We start from the raw sequence: 27510 nt of genomic DNA on the forward strand, positions 1-27510 counted from the left end.
CAAGTAAAATAAACAACCATCCCACTCTCTGTCGCCCAAACAAATCAGGAAGTTGGGAAACGGTTCAAGAACATTTGCTGCTTTTTGGGAGGACACCTGGGTTCAATCCCAGCACCCACCTGGCCACTCAAAACTACTTCTAGGGGCTGGAGAGATGGCTCAGAGGTTAAGAGCATTGCCTGCTCTTCCAAAGGTCCTGAGTTCGATTCCCAACAACCACATGGTGGCTCACAACCATCTCTAATGGGGTCTGGTGCCCTCTTCTGGCGTGCAGGCATACACACAGACAGAATATTGTATACATAATAAATAAATAAATAAATATTTAAAAAAAAAAAAAAAAAACTACTTCTAACTCCAGTCCAGAGGAACCCAACACTTTCTTTGGTCCTCCATGGGTACCAGACACACATGTGGTGCACGTAAGTGGGAAAACGTTCATACAAATCAAAGTAAAATCCATAAATCTAAAAAAAAACTTAAAAAGAGTAATAAAAAAAAGTAGGCACAAGACTAACACCAGCACTTGGGAGGCAGATGCAAGCAGATCTCCGAATTCGAGGCCAGCCTAGTCTAGAGAGTAAGTTTCAGGACAGCCAGCGCTACACAGAGAAACCATGCCTCAAACACAACACAAACAGGACACAAAAGCTTTACAGGAGTCTGTCTAATCAGCCCTGAAGAGACTGTCCTGTGTATGAGACTCTGTATGACAGCTCCAGAACCAGAAAAGGAACAAAGCTGCCAGAGCAGACTCTAACTACTCCCAGGGGTCTACATGCTGGTACAACAATCACCAAGTTACGTTTCATGTTATTAATATCCATCAAGTTAGGAAACCAGGGGACAAGACTAGTGAAAACAGTATGTCACAATCTCAAAACCTGATAATCAAGGCCCTTAATATAAGGGCAGAGTACGTGATCATGGTAGTGAAAAACCCAGTCAGTACTTGGGAGGAAAGAAGTGGGATGACCAATTTTGGTCACATAGCAAGTCTGAAGCTATGAGGTCTAAAATAATATCTAAAACAATAAGAAGTATAATAGTATATCTTTCAAAGACCTGAGAGATAGTCTAAAAAAAAAAAACCCTAAAATCTAAGAAAGTGCCAGTTCAAGATTCTGACCCTGACACAGTACAGGAGTGAAACACAACTGGGGGGGGGGAGGGGGACGGGACGGGACTGGGAGATCTCCATGTGGGGAAATACTCTGCACAGGAAACACAGGCATACATATAACCACAACCCCAATATATGGGAGGCTGAGGCAGGGGACTACCCAATGTTACAAGTTAGCTCATGCTATATAGTCAATACGAGACTAGCCTGAGTACAGAGGGAGACTGTCTCCAGAAAAGAAACAAGCATTAGGCATATAGCTCCTCTGTGAGAGAGCCTGCTCAGTCTGTGAGCAGCCTGGCGTGGTGGCACTTCCTGTAATACCAACATGCAGGTGGTGGAGGCAGAGGCTCCGGAGTTTAAAGCCAGCCTCAGAGGCCCTAAACAAAGAACAGTGGAAGGCTAGACTTGGTTAACTGAGACCCTGCCTCAAAATTAAGTAAATAAATATTCCAGTAAAACTCAAAAACAAAAGATATACTCAATCAATATAAGATATTATAGCTGAGGGTGGTGGCATGCACCTTTAATCCCAGAACTCTGGAGGCAGAGGCAGGTGAATATCTGAGTTTGGGGCTAGTCTGGTCTATAGAGTGAGTTTCAGGAGAGCCAGGGCTGTTACACAGAAAAACCCTGTCTCAAAAAAAAAATTAATGTATATGATATTATTGTATCAGAGTTGGCTCAGCAAGTAAAGAGCCTGCAGTTTAAGCATGAAGACCAGTATTTAGATCCCCATGTAAAAAGCTAGGTAATTGTGGCAGTCCACTGTAATCCTGTCACTTGAGAGGCAGAGAGAGAACTGCCAGATCAGGCTGGCTAGCTTGACTAACCCAATTGCTGAGTTCCAAGTTCAGCAACAGACTCTGTCTGAATATATATGGTGGAGGAGCATCTATACTGAGTATACGTGTATACAGAGACACCTGACAATTGCCCATCTCTACACACATACAAATACAGTGCTCCCACATATGCACGTGCACCAAACATACATATACACTATTAAAAAAAAAAAAAAAAAAGCCTGGGAGTGGTGGCACACATTTTTTTTCTCATTTTTTTTTATTGAAAATTTCGATCTCCTACCCTCCTCCTCCCCCTCCCTTCCCCTCCCCTCCCCCCATACCCCCACTCCCTCCCTCTCCAGGCCAAGGAGCCATCAGGGTTCCCTACTCTATGTTAAGTCCAAGGTCCTCCCAACTCCCCCCAGGTCCAGGTAGGTGAGCAACCAAACTGACAAGGTCCACACAGAGCCCGTCCACGCCGTAGAATCCAAGCCCATCGCCATTGTCCTTGGCTTCTCAGTCAGCCTCCACCTTCGGCCACATTCAGAGAGTCCAGTTTGGTAGCATGTTCCATCAGTCCCGTTGCAACTAGAGTTGGTGATCTCCCATTAGTTCTGTCCCACTGTCTCCATGGGTGAACGCACCCCTCACAGTCCTGACTTTCTTTCTCATGTTCTCCCTCCTTCTGCTCCTCATCAGGACCTTGGGAGCTCAGTCCGGTGCACCAATGTGGGGCTCTGTCATTTTCTCCATCCATCGCCAGGTGAGTGGTGGCACACATTTTTATCCCAACACTCTGAACGCAGAGGCAGGCAGATCTCTGAGTTTGAGGCCAGACTGGTCTATATAGTGAGTTCCAAAACAGCCAGAGATACAGAGAAACTCTGTCTCATAAAAAAACAAAACAAAGCCAGGCGGTGGTGGCACACATCTTTAATCCCAGCACTCAGGAAGCAGAGGCAGGCAGATCTCTGTGAGTTCGAGGCCAGCCTGGTCTACAGAGCTAGTTCCAGGACAGGCTCCAAAGCTACAGAGAAACCCTGTCTCAAAAAACCGGGAGGAAAAAAAACAGGACGGGAGAGATCCTGCAAAAGTCCTGGACGATGATCCCAGACTACCAGTAGAGACCATACATACTGATTTTCGACAGACCCAGAAAGTTTCTGAAAAAGACTCGGGAGAAGTTGAGGAATGTAAAGAAAACACATTCAGTACCGGAGTCGGTGAAGCTGGAGGATTCAGACTTTTCTGTATAGTGTGGGTTTTGTACTAAATCCTGTGCCCTATTCTACAATTATTTGTACTTTTGCTTTGTTTTGTTTATTGAGACAGTTTCTCTGTAGCATTGGAGCGTGTCCTGGAACTCTCTCTGTAGAGCAGGCTGGCCTCGAACCCACATAGATCCACCTGCCTCTGCCTACCGAGTGCTGGGATTAAAGCCATATGCCACCACCGCCCAACCATTATTTTTGACAACTGCTGTGTTTAGAAATATGATTATGATTGTTTTTATACAATTGCATGTTTTCCTTTGAATAAATTAACAAGTCAAATAAATGTTTCTCTCTATCTCTCTCTCTATCTCCCTCTCTCTCTCTCTCACACACACACACACACACACGAAGATCCTCTCTAACTCTCCAAGACATAAGCAAAGAGAAAATCATAGCCATGTCTAATCCATGGCCTACATCCAGCTCAAGACAACTTCAAATATGACCCAACACAAAGCCATAAACTTATTTAAGATATTTTGTCATTTTTTTAAAGATTTATTTATTTGTTTTCTTTGTGTGGGGGCTCTACCTGTATGCATGCCTTTATGCCTGAAGAGGACATCAGACTCCTCCATAGATGGTTGTGAGCCACCATATGGTTGCTGGGAATTGAATTCAGGGCCTCTAAAGGAACAGCCAGTGCTTGGAACCACGGAGCCATCTCTCCAGGCCTTCTTTTTCATTTTTTGCAACTCAACTACATGGTTCTTAAGTATGAACTCTGTAGGTGACAGCAGTGTGTTGTGGGGTCAGGAGTTTGGACATACCTAGACAGCTATCCCTCTATGCCAGAATTATGCTTTTAGCAAACCAAGAATCAATTAAAAACAAAAAACAAAAAACTCACCTCAGAACCTGTGGCTCTCTTGATTCCAGATGCTGCTGCTTCAAAAAACAGAAAAAAAGAAAAGAAAAATGTTAAGCATATAAACACAGTCACAAAACCTCTACCAAACTCACTTTGGAGAACACGGTTTAAGTCAAACCAAACTAAACATGGTCATGAACTATTCACTGCCTCTTGCACTAATACCAAATCCTTTTAGATAGCACTTTCTGTTTGTTTGGGTTTTATTTTGGGGGGGGGGGGATGAGTAAGGGTTTCTCTTTGGAGCCTGTCCTGAAACTCGCTCGTAGACCAGGCTGGTCTTGAACTCAGATATCTGCCTGCCTCTGCCCAAGTGCTGGAATTAAAAGTGTGCATGCATCCCCACTGCCTGGCTGAATAGCACTTTTAAAAAAAATCACCTCATTTAAAATCAAATCTACTTACTTATTTATTGTGTGTATAAGCCTAGATCATTCGTGTAGATAGCAAAGACAACTCTGAAAAGCTAGTTATTTATTGTCTTCCACCTTTTATTTGTTTGTTCTGGAGGCAGTCTCCTTTCTGCCTCTATGATGTTTACTTCCTGGTTCCTGAGCCTTTCTGCTATAATTACAAAAGTGAGGCACCAGCTTTCAGGGCTAAACTTGAGTGCTTAGGTTTGCATGGCTATTTTACCAGCTGAGTCAACAGCATTTTTTTTTTCTTTTTTTGGTTTTTCGAGACAGGGTTTCTCTGCAGCTTTTTTAGAGCCTGTCCTGGAACTAGCTCTTGTAGACCAGGCTGGCTTCGAACTCACAGAGATCCGCCTGCCTCTGCCTCCCGAGTGCTGGGATTAAAGGCGTGCGCCACCACCGCCCGGCTCAACAGCATTTTTTTAAAAAAATATTTATTTATGTATCATGTATTCTGTGTGTATGCCTGCAAGGCCAGAAGAGGGCACCAGACCCCATTACAGATGGTTGTGAGTCACCATGTGGTTGCTGGGAATTGAACTCAGGACCTTTGGAAGAGCAGGCAGCGCTCTTAACCTCTGAGCCATCTCTCTAGCCCCTTCAACAGCATTTTTAAATGTTCTTTCTTCCTCTTCCATACTTGCAAGGGCCTTATACATATTCCATTCTTTTCTGTTCAAGACAAGGTTTCTCTGCATAGCTTTAGCTATCTTAAAACTCACTTTGTAGACCATGCTGGCCTCAAGCTCAGAGATCTGCCTACCTCTGCCTGTTGAGGTTAAAGGTCGCACACTGCATATTCCATTCTTATTGTATCCCTCCCCCTTTCTAACTCACATGGTTATATTTGTTAAAAAAAATAAAAGGGACGTCTCCGTCGGTGCAAAGAAATCCAATTAGGTCAGATCAAACCAGATTAAAATGCCCATCGTTTTATTAAATACAGCGCTCTCGGGTGGCTGGGAGCATGGCGGAGGGACAGGACAGTGGGGAGCACATGCAAACCCAGAACTACGTGTTTCTCCTCTGGGAGCCCACTTAAAATACCCTGTGGGAGTGGTCCTGACTCCAGGGAGGGGTCAGGACCAGACTAATGCAACTCCCAGGCCAGGGGGGCTAGGATGAATGCCAGGGGCTGGGGCTACACTCCAGATTTAACAATATTCTCTTTTCATAATTTATCATTATGTGTTTGGTGTGTGTGTCATGCGAGCCATGACATACATGTGGTGGAGTGAGTTCTCTTTCACCTTTATGTGGATGTTATGGATCAAGCTCAGGTTATCAAAAGCTTTACCCACTAAACCATCTCACCAGCCCACCGTTACTATTTTCAATTGGAAACATATCTGTTTTTTTTTTCTTTTTGGGGCGGTGGCAGTGGGATGGGGGAAGGAGTTAGAGACAGGGTTTCTCTGTGTAACTCTGGCTGTCCTGAAACTTACTCTAGACCAGGGTGGCCTTCAACTCAGATATCCACGAGCTTCTGCCTCTCAAGTGCTGAAATTAAAGGCATGTGCCACTAAAACAAGCAACTGTTCTTAATACATTTAATCATCAGAGAAAATATCAGTGATATATGGCTGAAAGAGAGAAGGCCCAAGAGACAGATACCCAAGGAGCTCGGTCAAGTAGCACTGCCTATAGTTCTAGCACTTCAGAGGCTGAAGCAGGATTATCAAAGTAGAAAGCTTGCTAGCTCAAGGCCAGAGTATGATACATAGTAAACTCCAAGGCCAAACGAAACAATAAAAAGATTTACCTCCATAGATAAGACCAGAACATCCAGCTAGGATAGAATACTTGCCTAGAACGTAAGATCTGAATCTATTTCCCAGTACTAGGGGTGAGTGTGGGGCATGCCTGGGAGACCTAACAGTACTAGCCTGTAATTCCAGCACTTGGGAAATGGAGGCAAGGTCATACTAGGTTACACAGTGAATTCAAGGAGAACCTGAACCATGTGACTGTCTCATACAAATAACAGAGTAGACTACTGTCCATCATAAATTTTTCCTAGTATTTGTTTAAAATATCTTCAGGAAACCGAGGAGTGGTGGCACACGCCTTTAATTCCAGCTCTTGGGAAGCAGAGGCAGGGGGATCTCAGTTCGAGGTCAACCTGATTTATAAAGTGAGTTCCAGAACAGCCAGGACTTGGAAAAACAAACAAAAAAGACAGGGTCTCGCATAGCCAAAGCTAGCCTCTAACTTTTGATCAAACATATAGCAAGACTAGTCGTAAACACCTGACCATCCTGCCTCTACTTCCTAAGTACGGACTGAGACTACAAGTACATACCATCACACCTACCTGCTATATATCTCATCTGGCTCTTACTACAAGGAGTGGGGGCTATTCAAATTAAGATTTTAGAGATATTATTTACCCAAACTTGTTTAGATGCTGAACCAGCAAGATGGGTCAGTGAGTGAAGGTGCCTGCCACCTAAGTCTGATCGCAAGGCACATGGTGGAAGGAGAGAACAGGCACCTGCAACTTTTCCTCTGACTTCCATAAGAGTGTCATAGCACACCACAACCTCCCACACACAAATAGATGTAATAATAATCATTTTAAAATGTAGATAGAAGCCTTAAGAGAAAATTTAAATAATAATTCTTATTATTTAGTGTGTTTTAACTTGTTTGTTCTTTTGCAGCACCAGGGAATAAGGCTAGGAAGGCTTCAAGGCTAGGAAGGCCACTTAGAGGGAAGGGCACCCGACAAAGCCTAACAACCTGAATTCCACATCTGAAAGCCCCATAATGGCAAAAAAGGAGTCAACTTTCACAAGCTGTCCTTTGATTGCCCATACATGCACTGCGGCGCACACACCCTAACACACAGGCAGCCACAATAAACAAATGTTTTACCACTGAATTGCATGTCTAGCCACAACTATTTTTAAGTTTGTAGATACAACAATACTGTGATTGTGACAACATTCTACTCCCCAGAAAGAAGACTATTTATCTATAGAAATACTTTCTCCCCCATTTTGGTTTTACAGACAGTGCCTTCTGCAGCTAGACTGGTCTCCAATTTGATATGTAGGTAATGATGACCTTGAGCTGGATCCTCTTGTATCCACCTCCCACATGATGGAACTGCAGCCTTGCACCACCATGCCCAGGTCTGCAGAAATATGATCTGAAGTGTTTGCTGGTGTAAAAGAACTGAATTTACTTAAGACATTCCAAGACAGGGAAGAGGGAGGTTTGGGGAGAGGGAAATGGAAGAGAGCAAGAGCACATCAAAAGAACACCAAAGCCTTTGCTTCACAAACAACACAGCTGGGCCTAGCCAGGCTTAGTAGTCCGTGCCTTTATCCCAGCTTGGGGAGGTGCGAGGGAGAGGCAGGTGGATCTCCATGAATTCAAGGGCAGCCTGGTCTACATAGCAAGTTCCAGGACAGCCTGGGCTACATAGTAATACCTGTCTAAAAGAAAAAAAAAGGGGGGCGGCACTTAGGCAAGGCACATGTCTTTAATTTCAACACTGGGGAGACAGATGCAGGAGGATCTCTGCTTTCAAAGCCAGCCTGGTCTACATACCTGGTGTAGGAGGTCCTTCTGTTTGTGTGTTGCTTTCATTGGTTAATGAATAAAGAAACTGCCTAGGCAGAACTTAGGTAGGCGAAGAAAACAGAACTGAATGCTGGGAGGAAGAAGGGCAGAGTCAGAGAAGCCATGGATCCTCCACCTGAGATGGATGCCAGTTAGAATTTACAGTAAACCACTGCCCCATGACAAAATACACAGATTAATGGAGATGGGTTAAACTAATATGTAAGTGTTAGCCAGTAAGAAGTTATAGCTAATGGCCAAGCAGTGTTTTAATTAATACGGTTTCTGTGTGGTTATTTCAGGTGTAAGCCAGCCGGGTGGCTGGGACAAACAAGCGGCCCTCTCCTTACAGCACATACCAAGTTCCAGGAAAGTCAGGACTAAATAGAAAGACCTTGTCTCAAAACTAAAATAACAAGAAAAGGCTGGAGAGGTGGCTCAGAGGTTAAAAGCACTGGCTGCTCTTCCAGGTCATGAGTTCAATTCCCAGCACCCGCAAGGTGGCTGACAACCATCTTCAGTGAGATCTGGCGCCCTCTTCAGATGTGCAGGCATACATGCAGGCAGAGCACTGAACATAAACAAATAGATCTTTAAAAAAAAAAAAAGACAAAAGTAACAAGAAAAAGTTGAGCTTGCTGTTGTGTACTAGCAATCCCAGCACTTGGAAGGTTAAAGCAAGATTACAGTGAGTTCCTGGCCAGCTTGGGATACATGGTTCTAGGCCAGCAAAGACTTTTATACAAAAATAAACAAGAGTCCAGCATGGTGGTGTGTATCTTTGATCTCAGCACTCCGCAGGCAGAGGGGCAGTTGGATTTGAGTTCAAAGTCAGCCTGGTATGCACGAAAGACCCAGGACAAACAGGGCCAAATAAAGATTTCATCTTAAAAATAATAATACATGAAATAAAATAAAAAGGAATTAAGTAGAATTTGAGAACTTAGCTCCCCTCTTGTCACAAAAGAAAGCTATCTGTCCATCTTCAAGCCATACACAAGAAACATTAAAGACAGAGTTTCTCCATGTAGCCCTGAACTCAATCTGTCCCTGAACTTTCCAGCTGTCCCAGAACTCAATCTGTAGACTAGGCTGGCCCTGAACTCAGAGATCTGCCTACTTTTGGCTCCCCAGTGCCAGGACTAAAGGCATGTTCTGCCACTGCCCAGCCAGATATGACTTTGAAAGGGTTTCTCTATGTGGCCCTGGCTGCCCTGGAATGTTGTAGACCAGGCTGGCCTCAAACTTACAGAGATCCACCCGCCTGCCTCTGACTCCCAAGTGTTGGGATTAAAGGCGTGCACCACCATCACCCGGCCCTTTTTACAAAAGAAAAAGAAACTTGGGTGTGTGGTGGTACATGCCTTTACCCACAGCACTTGGGGGGGACAGAGGCATGTGGATCTCTGTGAGTTCAAGGCCAACCTGGTCTACAAATTGAGTTCCATGACAGCCAGCACTATGGAGAGAAACCCTGTCTCAAAAACAAAACAAAAAAAAGCATTTTATTTTTTGATGGAGTCTTGCTATATTGCTCAAATGATCCTCTCACCCTTAGCCTTCTAAGAAGCTTCCAGCATACACACCTGGCTCAGAGAGTATAGGTATTCTTTATGGTTTTGGTGTTCTCTACCCAGGCTGCCCTCACTAATGTATAGCAATTCTCCTGCACTAGTCCTTCAAGTGCTAGGATTACAGGAACAGACTACCAAACACATTTTAGAAGGAACTTTTGTTTTTGCTTAAGATATTAGTGGGACCAGGCATGGTAGCACTTGGAAGGCAGAGACATGCAGATGTCTGACTCCAAGTTTGAGGCCAGCCTGGTCTAAACAGAGAGTTACATGACAGCCAGAACCACATAAAGAGATTCTTGTTTCTAAAAGAAAAAACAAAAAGTCAGCCAGGATTAAACATGCCAGCACTCAGAAGGCAGAGGCAGTCAGATCTCTGAGCACAAGGTCAGCCTGAGTTACGAGAGACCTTGTCTCAAAAGAACAAAAGCATGGCTGGCAAGATGGCTTAGTGGGTACTTGTTACGCAAGTCTGCCATCTCCGTTCATCTTCTGAACAGGTACAGGTGAGAGAATTGAGTCTACAGGTGTCCTCTGCCCTCCACATATGCATGTCCCCACACAAATCTCTCTCACACATGTACACAATACATTTTATACTAAAACAATAATAAAAATTTAAAACAAAACAGCATGACTTTTCACTGTTATGTCATATTAGATCAAAAGAAGACTTCCAATAGATAAACACAAGAGTTTCTTTTAGATATCTTGTACTTATCTACAAGATCAGTTATTAATTCTTGGCAAAAACATATATTAACAGGGCTAGAGAAATGGGTTACCAATTAATCACTGACTGCTCTTCCAGAGGACCTGGTTCAATTCCCAGCACTCACATGGCAGCTCACAATCATCTACAACTGCAGCTTCAAAGGATTCCATACTTCTTCTGCCCTCTACAGGCATTAGGCACAGAGCAGAATACATGCAAGAAAACACCCATACACACAAAATAATAAAATAAAATAAATTATTTTTCAAAACTGCATGTTAACTTTCAAAATTGTTTCTGAAGGAGTGACTAATAATTCACATACTAAGTATGCTTGCGAGAGTTCAGAATTTTGATGCTTCTAAAAGAGATCAGAAAGATTAAAGTTCTTTTCTATGCTAGTCTCTCCTTGAAGGACTTCTGGCCTAGAGAAAATACATTCAGCAAAAAACATCTAGTTTACAGCCAAGTTAGTTCACACAAATCAGCAAGGGGAGAGCAGGCAATCCAGCAGAGTGTTGATGATCCTCTTCCATGATCAAGGCACTGGGTTTGAGCCCCAGCACCAGAAAAATAAGACTAGCAGGAGCAATAACAACATAGTGGGTAAGAATATGGGCTCCAGAAAAGGGGGGGGAGGGAGAAGGAGAGGGAGAAAAGAATACGAGTTTTACAATTCAGACAATTAGTTTTGCTAGGTCTTAACTCAGGGTTCAACATTTACTAAGTAGGTAAATTGGGCAGTTTGATTAAAGCTCTCTAGGCCCTGGTTACTTCCTTCATAAAATGTAAAAATAAGGCCTGGAGATAATACAAACTTTCCGTTTGTTGTCTGTTTTTTGAGTCAGAGTTTCTCTATTATTACTGTCCTGCTTTGTAGACCAGGCTGACCTCAAACTCACAAGATTTACCTGTTTCTGCCTCCCAAGTGCTGGGATTAAGGCATGTACCACCATAGCCTGACAATACAAACTATTTTTGCTAGAGTACATTCAAATCTATAGGGTCAATCTCCTGCAAGCCCACCCAATCCACTACAAAAAAAAAAAAAAAAAAAAAAAAAAAAGAACAGGGGGAAAAAAGGAAAAAGAAACCACAGGAATAGTAGCATCAAGTACCTCCACAGAGTTGCTGTAAGAATCAAACCCCATAGACTTATAGTAATTGTCAAGAAACACTATCAATTATCATTGTGAATGATTATAACTACTTGTTTGGTCTTTTTCTTCCCAAGATAAGGTCTCACTGTGTAGCCCATCTCCATTTACAACTCACTGGTTGGCAGTTCTCCTTCTTGAGCACTGACTGGGATTAAAGCCATGAGACTCCATGCTCAGATGTAAGCAAACATTTTGAACCTCATCTACAGGATTGGAAAACTCAAGAGGAATAAGTATAACATAAATAGAAAAGAAAAAAAGAACTGAACTAATAAAAAAAAATCACAAGGAAAAAGCTGGGACTAATGCACTGAAACAAAACTGAGAAGGGGACGCATCCATGTTAAAATAGCATCGTCCTGGCAGAGGACAGCACATACTATCACGGTTAGGGGAAAAGCTGGCTGCCAGTTACTACAAGGAGCTCATGCTTCTTCAGCACAGACACACACTGGATCTACCTCTCTTACGGTGGACCCCACAGCACAGAAAGTTGAAACCTGATAAGGGAAAACAGAAAGTTACCACTCATTCTGGAGTACCATTTGCTTAGACTAAATATATTCACAGTAGTTAATAAAAACCCATACGTACATAATGGCACTCCATTCCCAGCACCACACTGTGAACTGACTGCTTTTGTCATTCTAAGTTGAATTGCTCTTATCCAAGAGACATAGTCCTGGCACAAAAATTCCAGTAGCTGCCAGGCAGTAATGGGACACCTTTAATCCCAGCACTCAGGAGGAAGAGGCAGGCGGATCTCTGTGAGTTCAAAGCCAGCCTGGTCTACAGAGCTAGTGCCAGGGCTATTATACAGAGAAAACCACTTTTGAAAAAAGTAAAATAAATAGATAAATAAAATTTAAAAATTCCAGTAACCACAAAACTTTTACTCCAAATCATTTAACTCTCCAGTAAATTCCAACTGAATGAACTTTTCAGATCTAAAGCTATTCTTTATAGAGTGCATATACAAAGATAGTTACTATACATAAATGTATATAAGAAGTATAAATGTACAGGTACTGTATAGGAAAGAACATATGTAAAGAAGAATAAATCACAGGGCAGTTTAAAATAACCACTACTTTATATCAAATAACCATTATTTTTTAATGTATGTTTATTGATAACTTAGATGGCACGTCATAATAAAAAATTAAAAAAACTTCAGTCAGGGTCTTATAAGTCCAGTCTAGCCTTGAACTCAGAATCTTCTGCCTCAGCTCTCCAAAATCTGGAATTACAGGTGTGAACCACTATACCCAGAAAAAAGTTGCTGTAAAAGAAAGTACGGTAAGAGCTGATGGTGACTGCCTCTACACAGCACCCACAGCTCACAGCTGTTTGCAGCTCCAGTCCAGGGGATGGATAGCCTCGTTTGAACTCTGGAGGCATTGCACACACGTGGTACACAGACATACACGTAGGCAAAACACCCATATACATAAGAACAAAATGGGAAAAAGATTATGACAAACTTGAAAACAACTAGACATATACTTATTCATATGTAAAAGACTCTCAAATGACAGTGAATACATGCTGATATCAGCTTAATTTGATTAGTTTCTATTTTTCGTGAACCATAGATTAACCTTTTATAAACAGCATGTTGACTTTTTTTTGGCTGTTTTTTGTTTTGTTTTTTCGAGACAGAGTTACTCTCTGTTGCTTTGGAGACTGTCCTGGAACTCGCTCTGTAGACCAGGTCGGCCTCAAACTCACAGAGATCCGCCTGCCTCTGCCTCCCAAAGGCTGGGATCAAAGACGCCACCAACGTCTGGCTCAGCATGTTGTTTTTTAAAGGCTGATATTTTTGTTGTTTTTCAAGACAGGGTTTCTCTGTGTATCCTTGGCTGTCCAGGAACTGACTCTGTAGACCAGGTGGCCTGCAACTCACAGAGATCTATCTGCTGGGATTAAAAGGCATGCACCACCACTAGTTTAAGACTGATTTATTTTTATTTTATATGTATGGGTGTTTTGCCTTTGTTTGTACACAAGAGGGTGTTAGATCCTGTGGAACCAGAGTTACAGACAGCTGTGAGCTGACATGTAGGTGCTGGGAATTGAACATGGGTCCTTTGGAAAAGCAGTCAGTGTCCTTAACCACTGAGCCATCTCTCCAGCCCAAGAAGTATGTTAATCTGTATACTGCAAACTAAAGAGACACACAATAAGCTTCAGTGTCATTCTCTTTGTTTAAAAACCTTTAGTTCCAACATTCCAGTATTCAACAGCTACCCAACAAACCACTACCACCACCACCCAAACACACATCAACTAAGATTCTTAACAAAATCACTGTCCCATGCTACAAAAATAAGTTAGAAAGAAAAAAATGCCTAGAGGGCCACTTAATAAAGGTGCCTACCATGGTACCTGACAACCTGAGTTCAATCCCTGGGACCCACATGGGAGGAAGAGAACTGATTCCTACACCTCATTCTTTGACATCTCCCCACACAAATGTATGCATAAACATACACATATACACATGGAGAAAAGTATACAAATTAATAATAAACAGGAGGCTGGACAAATGGCCAATTCAGTTTCAGGGGTTCTGATGCCTCTGGCATCTAAGGGCTCCTAAACTCACATGAACATGCCCACATACAGACATGTATACATACAACATCAAATCATTTTTTTTCTAATGTCATTACTTTGGGATAACCTACAATCTTAAACAAACCTATATAAATATATATAGAGAGAGACTCTTCTCTGAAAGAGGGAAGCATGGGGTTGGGAGGTAACTCCACAGGTAAAAAGATCTTGCTGTACAAATCTAACAACTAGAGTTCAACCCCTAGAACCCACGTTAAGAAGTCAGGTGGATAAGAAGGCTACAAGCCACTCCCAAAGTTGTTCTCTGACCTCTATATGCATGGTATGGTGCATGCACACACACGCGCGCAAACACAAAATAAATAAAAACTTTAAAAAAAAAGACAGGGGCAGTAGTGGCGCACACCTTTAATTCCAGCACTTGGGCAACAGAAGCAGATGGATCTCTGAGTTTGAGGACAGTTTGGCCTACAGAGAGAGTTCCAGGACAGGCTCCAAAGCTACACAGAGAAACCAAACCAACCAACCAAACAAAAAGACAGGCTGGACAGATGGTTCAGCGGTTAAGAATACTGGCTACTCTGCCGGGCGGTGGTGGCGCACGCCTTTAATCCCAGCACTTGGGAGGCAGAGGCAAGCGGATCTCTGTGAGTTCGAGACCAGCCTGGTCTACAAGAGCTAGCTCCATTCCAGGACAGGCTACAAAGCCACAGAGAAACCCTGTCTCGAAAAACCAAAAAAAAAAAAAAAAAAAAAAGAGCTAGCTCCAGGATAGGCTCTAAAAAAGCTGCAGAGAGCCGGGCGGTGGTGGCTTACGCCTTTAATCCCAGCACTCGGGAGGCAGAGGCAGGCGGATCTCTGAGTTCGAGGCCAGCCTGGTCTACAAGAGCTAGCTCCAGGACAGGCTCTAGAAACTACAGGGAAACCCTGACTCGAAAAACCAAAAAAAAAAAAAAAAAAGAATACTGGCTACTCTTCCAGAGGTCCTGAGTTCAATTCCCAACAACCTCACGTTGGCTCACAACTATCTAAACTATCTATAATGAGATCTGGTGCCCTCTTCTGGCATGCAGAGTACTGTATACATAATAAAAAATAAATCTTTAAATAAAAAAGACAACCCTATCTTCCAAATTATTAGTGGTCTCTCTTATAATGTTGATACTCCATATTTGCATATCTCAGGCATGTTACAACATGAAAAATAGTTTTAAAAACCAAACAAAACAGGCTCTAGCAGAGTGTGGTGTCACAATCCAATAATCCCAACACATAAAGTAGAAGCAGTATCAAGAATTAAAGTCCAACTTTGGTTATACAATAAATTGAAGGCCAGCACTATTTTCCATCCCAAAAATCCAAAGCCAGATATACTTTAAGTTATTTATAAATAAGGTGAGAAAGCCAGGCAGCGTTGGCACACGCCTTTAATCCCAGCACTCAGGGAGAAAAGGTCAGGTAGGTAGATCTCTGCAAATTCGAAGCCAGCCTGGTCTACAAAGCAAGTTCCAGGACAACCAGGACTGTTACACAAAGAATCCCTGTCTCAAAATACAAAAACAAAAACAACAAAAGCTGAAAAATCACTGTTACTAAAAATAACTTCAGAACAATTGAAGCAGCCACATCAAATACCAAAGTACAGCCGGGCGTTGGTGGCGCACGCCTTTAATCCCAGCACACGGGAGGCAGAGGCAGGCGGATCTCTGTGAGTTAGAGGCCAGCCTGGTCTACAAGAGCTAGTTCCAGGACAGGCTCTAAAAAAAAACTACAGAGAAACCCTGTCTCGAAAAACCAAAAAAAAAAAAAGAAAAAAGAAAAAAGAAAAAAAAAATACCAAAGTACAGACAATCAATTCTTTCTCCCTTTCCTACCTTTGCAGTTTTTGAGCAAAGTCTTGTTTTGGTAACTCAGTCTGGCCTCAAGCTCCTCCAGCCTCTGCCTCCCAAGTGCTAGGATTACAAGCACATACCACTACACAATTTTGTTTGTTTCTCTCCTAGATTTATTTATTTATTTGGTTGTTTTTTTGTTTGTTTGTTTGTTTTTTTTTTTGAGACAGGGTTTCTCTGTAGCTTTGGAGCCTGTCCTGGAACTTGCTCTGTAGACCAGGCTAGCCTTGAACTCACAGAGATCTGCCTGCCTCTGACTCCCGAGTGTTGGGATTAAAGATGTGTGCCACCACTGCCCGGCTATTTATTTTTAACTTATACATGCATCTTTATTTTGCCTATCTGTATATCTGTGCACCATGTGCATATCTGGTATCTGTGGAGGCCAGAAGAGGGTTTCAGCTTCCCTGGAACTGGAGTTACAGGAAGTTATGATCCGCCATTATGGGTGCTGGGGCTGAACCTAGGTTCTCTGGAAGAGCAGCCAGTAGTGTTAACTGCTGAGTTACCTCTCCTGCCGACCTTTAAAACAAACAAACAAACAAACAAACAAACAGGGTCTTATTACCTAGGTGACCTGGAACTCACTAAGTAGCCCAATCTGGTTTTGAACTCACAGTGGTCCTCCTACCTCAGTCTCTCAAGTTGCTAAAATTGCAGGTATGCACCACAGCACCTAGCTGTTTAAAACTTCTGTGTAACTCTCTACCAGTTTAGTCCTTTGTAGCACCCTGTCTTGTGTTTGTGGAGGAAAAGATACTTGAAGGACTGCTTCCAGCCACTTTGCCAATCACCATTCTTAGTCTCTACAAACTTGTTTGGTAATACCAGGCAATCTTAAACTTTATCAGATTAAGAAGAATTAGAAGACTTAAAAAATAATAATAGGGGCTGGAGAGATAGCTCAGCGGTTAAGAGCAGTGCCTGTTGTTCCAGAGGTCCTGAGTTCAATTCCCAGCAACCACATGGTGGCTCACAACCATCTGTGGTAAGATCTAGTGCCCTCTTCTGGCCTGCAGAACACTGTATTTTATATATATATATATATATATATATATATATATATATATATATATATATATATAATGAATCTTTAAAATAATAACAATAATAAAATGGGGGGCCGACAATGGATGGCTCAGCAGTTAAAGAGAACTGGCTGCTGTTCCAGAGGACCCAGCCACCAATATGGTAGATCACAACTGTCTGTAACTCCAGTTCCAGGGAATCCAATACCCTTTCTGGCCTCTGTGGTCACTTTCATATGTGGTACATGAAGGCAAAACACCCATAATATAAAAATATTAAATTTATAAAGAAAAAAATGTAAGAAAGGAAAGCGAACCAGGTAGTGGTGGCACACACCTTTAATCCCAACATTCGGGAGGCAGAGGCAGGTAAGTAGATCTTGGTGAGTTCGAGGCCAACCTGATCTACAAAGCAAGTTCCAGGGCAACCAGGATTGTTACACAGAGAAATCCTGTCTCAAAACAACAACAAAAAAGAAACAGAAGAAAAAAAAAATTATCAACATGATTCTGAGAAGTATGAAAACAGTACATTTCAGAGGTAAAATGTACTAGTGGTGATAACTGGGTCTGGAGGGATGGCTCAAGGGTTAAGAGCACTCACTATACTTCCAAGACCCAAGTTCTATTCCTAAAATCTACAACAGGGGGAAGCCTGCAACTCTAGCTCCAAGAGATTCAAATGCCCATTTCTGGCCTCCTTGGACATGGCATTCACTCATACATACACACACAGATACACATAAATTTAATAAAAGTGAATCTCTAAAAATAAAGAGGTTATAATTTAAACAAAGACATCTTCATATAGTATGTAGTTCTGAAGTGAGCTGGGCTCTCTCTAATATGTGGAACAAAACAGGGTTGGCCTCAATAGCAAAGCCTCTCCCAGCACTTTCAGAGGAGAAGCATTTCCTTTGGAGATGAGATGACATCATCCACCAGTCGAGAATCTAAAAGACACTGTGGGACTGACTTCAGTGTTTGAAGTACACATATAATTTGTGGATGCTTGAGGCTAGCCGGACGTGCATTCTTCAAGACAACTAGTTTTGCCTGAACAGGTCATAGACAAGGTATTTCAGAGACTCAATTCAATACTTACCAATAACACAACTTAAATGTTTCACAAAGTAAAATACTAACTCTTAGAAGCTAGTTTTGGAAAAAACAAACAAACAATCAAAAAAACAAAAAAAAACCCAAGAGCCTAAGATTAAAAAACAAAATCCCAACAAATTCAAAAACTAAAAATCTCTCTCCAACATTAAAACAATAAAAAAAAAAAAAGCTAGTTTGTTGAAATATCCAGAACACCTCTTTGCTCCCCTAATCTGGAATACTGAAAGTCATTCTAACTATACAGGCAGGAGGCACAGTATGTTCCCCAAAGAACACTCAGAAGTATCAGCATGCTTCAGTGAAGAGCTGCAGATCACAGTCAGCTCTAAGTGACAATGAATGTTAAAAGAAAGACAATGATAATGCCAAGGCCTCAGAAATCTAAGACAAAAGGATCTCAAGCCCGAGGCCAACAGAGGCTAAATAGGAAGACTGTGCTTCAAGAGGTTAAACAATAATTTAAACTTAGAACTGGCAGGGATGGTGTTGCATACCTTTAGTCCCAGCCCTTGAGAGGCAGAGAGACTGGAGGATCTCTGTATTGGAGGCCAGCCTGTTCTACAGAGTGAGTTCCAGACCAGCCAGAGTTCCACAGAGAAACTTTGTCTTGAACCACCACTACCCACCACCCTTCACCCTCTGAAAGAAACAAACAAAAACACCTGGACAGTGCACTTTTAATTCTTGCACCCAGGGGACCATGAGTTCAAGATCTGCCTTAGCACAAAGTGAATTTGAGGCCAGTTTAGATATATCAGACTCTGTCTCAAAAGAAAGTGGAGGGGGGGGGGCTGGAGAGATGGCTCAGAGGTTAAGAGCACTGCCTGCTCTTCCAAAGGTCCTGAGTTCAACTCCCAGCAACCACATGGTGGCTCACAACCATCTGTAATGGGGTCTGGTGCCCTCTTCTGGCATGCAGGCATACACACAGACAGAATATTGTATACATAATAAACAAACGAACAAACAAACAAGAAAGAAAGAAAGTGGAGGGAACAGGGACTGGACCAAAACTACCTCCATTCAGTAACTGAATCTAAGCAATTAAAACCAAGCCACATGGCAAAGAAAAGCTCAATTCTTGTTTCCCAACAAGTATCAATTTTCTTTTCACAGAACAGAAAAAGTCAGAAAAGTCAAGAAAGGGCCTAAAAATAAAAGCTCAAAAGTAGTTTGAACCAGGTAGTAGTGGTACACACCTTTAATCCCAGTATTCAGGATGCAGAGGAAGTCAGATCTCTGTGAGTTCGAGGCCAGCCTGATCTACAAATCAAGTTCCCAGACATCTAGAACTGTTACACAAAGAAACCCTGTCTCAAAACACACACACACACACACACACACACACACAACACAACAACTTTGAACTGAGACAGCAAAATGGTGCATCAGGTAAAGGCACTTACCATCAAGCCCAATGACCTAAATTCAATCCGCAGAATTCCCACAGTAGAAGGAGAGGACCAACTCCTCTGCGGCCCACAGCCGTTTTCTGAATATGCATGCACGCTCTGGCAAGCTCCACTACCACAGATCCACCAAAAAAATGCAGACAACATTTGTTTTAGTTTCATCTACCAATCCTGTCACCTAATAGCCAATATATTGCCAGGAATGAGCCATAAGTTTACTAAGATCCTTTTTAATAGCATTCAATCACCCTTGTCTTTAGTAAAACTCTCTATACCTCAATTGCATAATTTAGAAAATGAGGAGGTGAAATTAAAATTTTCTCCTAATGAACTTTTACTTTCAGTACCACAAAAGCAAATTTCACCATATTCCTTAGCACCAATATTTTGCCAAAAATTATATAAAAAAAACTGTCTTTTTTCCCCAAGACAGGGTCTTACTATGTAGCTCTAGCTGTCCTGCAACTCGCTCTGTAGAATAAGATAGTCTTGAATTTAGAGACTAGCCTACCTCTGCCTCCCAGGAGTGATGGAATTAATGGCTGGTGTCATCACAACCAATCAAGTCTTTTTTCTTTTTTTCCTCTTTCGAGACAGGGTTTCTCTGCATAGCCCTAGCTGTGCTGGAACTTGCTCTGCAGACCAGGCTAGCCTTGAACTCACAGAGATCCTCCTGCTTCTGCCTCCTGAGTGCTGGGATTGAAGGCATGTGCCACCGCTGCTGGCTGCCAGCTGCCAAGTCTTTTCTTAAAAGACCTGAGCCTTCTGAATTAGTCAGCCATAGTCAAGAGGCATTTAAGATTTTTTTTGACAGATTGCCACCTCCCAATTCTATGTCCAAAGTTTGGGTTTTTCTTTTGTGATGGGGAGTCTCTTTTGCTCTATAGTCCTAGCTAGCATGAAACTATGCAAACCAGACTGGCCTCAAAAGTTGTGCCAATACTCCTGTTTCTGCCTGAGTCCTGGGAATCCGGCAACCTCAGGCATGTCATCACACTCCACTCTGGTTCTAGCTATCTGGAGTTTTGCAGGATTAATATACACATGTGTGGTAGAGTTTGACTAGATTATGCTTGCATTCCATCCCGAAACTTGGACAAGGGGGTGTATGTGAACAAAATGCATACAAGGTTGAACAGAAAAGGTTTAGCTTTTATGATTTCAAATCAAGTATCAATTGCAATCAAGTATCAATTGCAAACAGCACTTCCTTCAACCAGCAAAATAAAAATATAGGCAGCTGATAACGAAGCTTCCTTCACGAAGTCTGCCTAAGACAGAATTAAAAAATAATAATAACTCTGCCTTTTCTTTCTTTCTTTTGTTCAGATGCTGGCCCAAAACTGAATGACACTTCCTCTGAAACACTGAACTTGCTCAGTTTTTCTGACCTCCATGGCTGACTTCAAAGGCATGACTTTGGGGGCTCAATAGTTACTGGCTATTCTTCAGGGAGGGGAATTCAGTTTCTAGCACCTGCACTGCTTGTTCAGCACCACCTGTAATTTCTGTTCCAAGATTCTATGACATATTCTGACCTCTGCAGGTCATGTGGCATACACTAACACAGACAGACACACACACACAAATAAAAATTTGAGTTGCTCTCCATCTTTCCCCTAGCAAATACTAGGATTTCCAGCTTGCCTGATCTGTTGTTTTCTCTCGAACTCTAACAAAATGGTCCCTGAAGATTAAATAAATAAATAAAAATATAGCCCCTTTTATACAGGTTCTTGTCAATGAGAACTTACAGCTTAAGAGATTTGGGTTTTTTTGGGGGGGGGGCTTTTGTTTTGATTTTTAGAGACAGGGTTTCTCTGTAGCTTTTGAGCCTGTCCTTGTAGACCAGGCTGGCCTCGAACTCATAGAGATCCACCTGCCTCTGCCTCCCAAGAGCTGGAATTAAAGGCGTGAGCCACCACCGCCTGGCCAAGAGACTTGCTAACCTACACTATGCAGAGATGTGCTGATACATTCTAGTTAGTCATATATTCTAAGAAAGGCCTCTTCTTCCCTCAGAACTCCGCTTGGCTACTTCATCTATCCTAATACCATTTCTGGAACAGAATGTTGGGCTTAGTTTGGAATAAAGAGAGATTCCCTCCACCTGGGTGACTATAGAGAAAACAGTGTACTTCACCAATGTTTTTATCTTTGGGGAAAAAAAAACCCACACAAAGAAGAGACAGAAAAAAAACTTATAATTTTAATCTTCTTGCCTTTTCTTTTGTTTTAGGACAGGGTCTCACGTTACCCAAGCTGGCCTTGAACTCTCTATCCTGCTTTCTGTACCACCACACCTGACCTTCCTTGCTATCTTCTTTATTCATTTATTTACCTTTTATGCACCAAGTACATGCCCTTGCTATCTTCTTCATGCCATGAAAGGTAAGGATACTCAAAAATTTTAAGACATTTGAAGGCAGACACAGGCCCACTTACTTACCAGAAGTAAGCCTGGTCTACATACCAAGCTCTAAGACAACCATGGCTACATAGTGAGATTCTGTCTCAAAAGGAAAACACCTCAAAGATAAAAAAGTTAAATGTCAGGTGGAGGTGGTATAGGCCTTTAAACCCAGCACTTAGAGACAGAAGTAGATCTCTGTGAGTTCAAAGCCAGCCTGGCCTACAGAATGAGTTCTAGGACATTCAGGGCTACAAAGTGAAGGAAAAAAAAAAGAGAAAAGAGTTTAACTTAAAAGAATAAAATAACACTAGGCAGTGTCATCCACCTGTACTCTCAGCTCAGGAGGCTGAAGCAGGAAAATTATAAATTAAGAGACCAACCTGGGTAGCATAGGAAGACTCATCCCAGAAATAAATAAATAAATGAATGAATAAATGAATGAATAGATAGATAGATAGATAGATAGATAGATAAATAAATAAATAAATAAATAAATAGGTTGTTGGTGGCTCACTCCCTTATCTCAACTATAGGAAGAAGACTATTGCAGAAGGATCACATCAAGTTCACAAAACCTTAATGAAATCTCGGCTCATAAAAAAGCAAGCAAACAGAAAGAAAATACCCTTCTCCCCCTTATCTGGATTCTTATTCTGGTTCTTGTTATCTCTGTTCATACCACAAGCCATGGTTTCCTATATGATCAAAGAAAAACAAGCTAATAAAATATTTAATAGCTTTCAGGTAGCACATATTTCAGCGAAGGTATTAATCAGATGAGTTAGCATCAACCCTGAAGTGCACAGACAGCAACAAGTAAAACATACTGTTTTGACACTCAAAGCTAACCTTCAAGTATACATACCAACTAATCTCAGATACTAGACATCTATAAAACAAAATACAATTATACCTGACACTGAGCCTAAAAAAGTCATGGCAGAGAAAATATTTAAACAAAAACAATGACACTCTGAGAAGCCAAGTGTGACTGAATTTACATGTATACCAGCTACCATAGCAACTACAGTAGTCTAAAGCAGGTTTGACTGAAGGCCCTGAAGTCCAGGGCAGGTACAGTAAAGACCTGACGTTCTTTGTTGTAGTTTAAGAAGTAGTAGGGAGGGGCTGGAGAGATGGCTCAGAGGTTAAGAGCACTGACCTCTCTTCCAGAGGTCCTGAGTTCAATTCCCAGCAACCACATGGTGGCTCACAACCATCTGTAATGAGATCTGGTGCCCTCTTCTGGCCTGCAAGTATACATGCAACCAAAACACTGTATATGTAATAAATAAATAAATAAATCTTAAAAAAAAAAAAAAAAAGAAGTAGTAGGGAGATCAGGCTGGCAGGATGGCTCAGCGGGTAAGGGCATTTGTCACCAAGAGCACAGGAAGTCTGAGGACCCATATGATGGAAGATTCAGATGGAAGGGTAAGGTGTCCTCTAGCTTTCACTTATGAGTGCATACACGCACACATACATGCATTCTCAAAATGAAAACAGAAGGTCTGATAAAACACATGTGGCAGTTCATGCTGATTAAAACAAAAAAACAGCAAACAAGAAACCAGAAGAACTCCGTGTGACCAGACTAGGCCATAACCCTACCTGACAAGCCAGAGCTACACAGCAAACCCTGAGTCAAAAACAACCTGCCTGGTGTGGTGACACACAACTTTACCCCAGCCCTTGGAAGGCAGAGGCAGGCAGATTTCTAAGTTCCAGGCCAGGCTGGTCTACGAACCAAAACAAACAAACAAAACAGCTAAGTAGAGAATCAGTACACAAGCGTGGGGTTATTCCCAAATCATTTATGGTTTCGATAAAACACAACAGATGAGCAAGGAGTGACTATTCCACAACTGTTCTCGGGTAAAGCTGAAGGAACTAGAGCTCACAATCATCTAAGGTTTCAAATGTTTTTTTTTTTCTTTTGGGGAGTCAAATGTGATTGATCACCTAAAGTTTCAGATGTTTTTCTTTTGGGGAGTCAAATGTGACTTTAACCACAGAGCTCTCACTTCAGGGGAGCAATACACATCTGGGCATTGGCCTCCCTTTTCAACTTCCACTCTAACCTCAAATCCAGACTCCAAACACCTGGGGTGATGACTCCACCGAGTTCCTTCCAAAACAGCATGGTCTACACGGAGAGTTCTAGACCAACTAAGACGGCACCTTCAGACTGTCTCAAAACAACACCACAAACTCCAAATCAGAAACTCTTGGCTCTCATTTCTAGCAAAAGCTGAACTTGGCAACTTGAATTCCAAGTTACTGACTGACTGAAGAGAACAGGAAACCAGGACCTAGGACCCCTGAAGAGATTGTCAGTCACCAGTACCTCATCAGGGCTGATTTTATGAAGTGGGTGCCATTATCCAAATAATGAAGACAGGGAAAAAACAAAGGGAAGGAATATGTTTTCTTTATAGACCAAACAGCAGAACCCATGTGGCAAACTACACACTTACTACCAGTCAAAGCATAAGAAGCATATGATGACAGTGACCTTAAGATGAAATTTCATTTACAAGTGCCTCCTCCAGATTCAAACATGGTAACTACACCAATGGAAAAAATGCTAAGTATCATTTAAGAGCTTATAGTTTTCCCAATGTGGTGAGGCACACCTGTAATCCCAGCATGAGAGGCAGAAGCAGGAAGAGCCCATGAGTTTGAGGCTAGCCTGCTCTATATATTGAGTAGCCAAGACTACAATGAGAGACCCTGTCTCAAAAATATAACAAGTAAGAAAAAGAATGTTAAAAAAAATCTAAGTAGGCATACTGGAACAGGCCTATAATTCTAGCACTTACAAGACAGACTAAAAAGCTCAACGCCATCTGCCATATGGTGGATTTGAGGCACACCTTTGATACCAGCATCAGGAAGCAGAAGCAGTGGATCTCTGAGAGTTCAAGGCTGGCCTGGTCTACAGAGCGAGTTCCAGGACTGGCTCCATAGATACTGAGAAACCCTGTCTAAGAAAAAAAGAAAAGAAAAAATAAAAATAATCAAGTAAGACCGGTGGTGGTGGCGCACACCTTTAATCCCAGCAGAGGCAGATGGTTCTCTGTGAGTTCAAGGCCAGCCTGGTCTACAGAGCTAGTTTCAGGACAGCTAGGGCTGTTATGACAGAAAAACTCTGGTTTGAAAAAAAAAAAAGAATTGTTATGGCTCTCTAGTGCTTTTAGAGGAAAGGCAAAAGCTACCTCTCCACAAAGCTGGAAGTGTCTATGACTATGCTTCCTCTGTCTAAGATGAAACGTTTAGGATTTAACTCAAGCCAATCCAAAATGATAAGGACAAAAATCCCAGGCCTAAGAAAAAAATCAGCTCTTAAGAAAAGCATCTAACAGGCAGGCAGGTTCTCAGGCAACAGTTACTGAGGAACACCGCCGTTCCTGACAGCTTCTGATTCACCTCCCATACACATTTCCCTCCTACACACAATCTGGGGCTCTTCCTGCTGGGCCTTTCAGCCCCATCTCCATTAGTCTCCACTGCCCGGTTCCCTCAGGATTTCTTCGTCCATCATCGCGGCATTCCTCCAGTCGTATCCTGTTATGCAACATACCCCATGGCACTAGGAGTCACACACCCTCCCCATCTTCCCGGCCTAACTACAGGCCCAACTCGGGCTCTTCTACAATTCAAGCCTCCATTTCCTTCACCCTCTCCGCTTCAGGGTCTTCTGACCTTTACCCCCGCCCCCTCCTTTCAAACACTTCAGAGTTCTCCTTGTGCGCTGGCTGTGGTACACCCCTGCAATCCCAGTCGGGAAGACACAGGCGGTGCCTGTGTCAGAACACAGACAACAAAACTCCCCGCTCCTTTCCGAAGGCAGGAGTCACCGAGAGAGTTAATCTGAGAAAACACGTCTGTGGCCGCGCTGCTGCGGGCAAGAGCTGAGGGGAGGAGGAATGACGCATGGGGGAGGCTGAGGGGAACCGCCACTCCCCAGAAAATCCACAGTCCCCTCACTCCTCAACGTTGGACCTATCGACTCCGCAACCAACTGCGGCTCCACCCCACACCGGGGACCCCGTCCGCCAACACCCCGTTGACGCTGTACCCTCTGACTAAGATCCTGGGCTCGAACCCGCGCCTGACGCACGCCGGCCAAGCCCTCCGCCACCCGACTGTGCCCCCTCCACCATCCTCCATCCCTCCTCCTCAAAACCCTCAACGACAGCGCCGCTGAGACCCAGTGCGGGCGTTTCCGTCGGCTTCTCTTTCCTAGTGGCACCCATCCTTTCCCCCAAACTCCTCCAGGGCTCCCCAGTTGTCCAGTCTGTTGGGGACAACCAATCGGACACCCCGGCTCCGGGCCCCTCTTCCCAGACGTCGCTCCTGCTCCCGCCCCAGCCTTCCCGGCCGGCTGCCCGCGGCCCCCCGGGCTCACCTGCGGTTCCGGCGGGGACCCCGGCATCAAGGGAGGAAAACCCGGCCGCCGCTGGCCCAGAGGAGGCGGACGCCATCTTGGCAGCCCCCTCCCCCTCAGCGGCCTCGCTCCCTTTCAATCCGGCTCTTCCTTTTCTCGGAATCGAATCTTCCCCACGTCTCTTCACAGAACCCGCGTTCTGCGGGCTTCTCAGGGGCGTCGTTCAGGCTCCAGGACCCGCTCAGGACCGCACCACCTGCCCGGCATGGGGGAGAGCACCCGTCTCTCGCCCTCCGAGCAACTCCAACAGCTCTCCGCCAAAGCGCCCTTCTCCCGCCGGCGGGCACCCTCAAGCCGGCTGCCGGCCGCCCCGCGCCCGCGCCCGGGCGAGCCGAAAGGAGACAGCAGGCGGTGGAAGGCCGGAGAGCGAGCGCCCTCCTCCACCTCCTCCCCGACACAACCTGTTTATCGCCAGCTCCGCCGCTCCGCTCAGGGTGGGCGGCCAAGGAAATCCCAGCACTGCGCATGCGCGCCACCTACCTCCGGCTCCCTCCGTCAAATCCTGAGGGAAGCAGAGCCAATCCGGAGGCGACCGTGGGTCACGTGTAGATCGCGTCACACCCTGAGGACGCCACCGGCGAAAGATTTGTGCCTACGGTGGCCCGGTAGGCCAATATAGATTCGTGTCTTTGGCCGTGTTGCGCTCAGTTTGCTGTGAATTCTGGTCGAGAATCAGCTGGACTGGGAAGGACTGGGCGCTTCGAATGACAGCCCTGGAAAGAACCCAGGACGCAGCTCTGGTGTCAAGTCCAAGATGCTAAGCACTTGTGTACTACAAACACATCACAACCACCAAGAATTCTTCCAGCCTTTACTGTTTAAGGTGCGGTCTTGTGGGACCTTCCTTCTTAAGACATGAGACTAAATCTGTTTTGTTTGCTTCAAACAATGCTAGACACGGTAACAGAGTTCAGTAAATGTAAACATGTTTGATAAATAAATCAATGAGGATTTGTCAACAATATAACAACAAGAAACGTAAGAAAAATACACAAAAACAAAGTTTAAAAGACCTGTGAAAAAGACAACAGAACTCGATCAGACTGCATCACACGATCTTCCTCCCATCCAAAGTCCTTCTTAGTGACCAGTTGCTAATTATCTGTACTCCAAAGGGCACAGAAT

At 43.4% G+C, this 27510-nt stretch overlaps 1 protein-coding gene across 3 annotated transcripts in view; it reads right to left on the bottom strand.

The window, feature by feature from the left end:
• Positions 1-26826, bottom strand: part of Pip5k1a (phosphatidylinositol-4-phosphate 5-kinase type 1 alpha) — a 46437-nt gene extending 19611 nt beyond the window's left edge. Inside the window, exons 1-3 of one of the 3 annotated variants that reach the window (XM_038310912.2) lie at positions 26347-26418; positions 4036-4073; positions 3718-3909 (exon numbers count right to left, since the gene is read on the bottom strand). In XM_038310912.2, coding sequence (XP_038166840.1) covers positions 3718-3849 — 132 coding nt within the window. In that variant the 5' untranslated portion in view covers positions 3850-3909; positions 4036-4073; positions 26347-26418. Of the gene's footprint in view, positions 1-3717; positions 3910-4035; positions 4074-26346 lie in introns of all 3 variants that reach the window. The other 2 variants (XM_038310914.1, XM_038310913.1) reach the window with 2 other exon arrangements.
• Positions 26827-27510: the final 684 nt, after the last annotated feature.

This window comes from Arvicola amphibius, chromosome 14 (assembly GCF_903992535.2).
Source record: "Arvicola amphibius chromosome 14, mArvAmp1.2, whole genome shotgun sequence".
Classification (NCBI taxonomy): Eukaryota; Metazoa; Chordata; class Mammalia; order Rodentia; family Cricetidae; genus Arvicola; species Arvicola amphibius.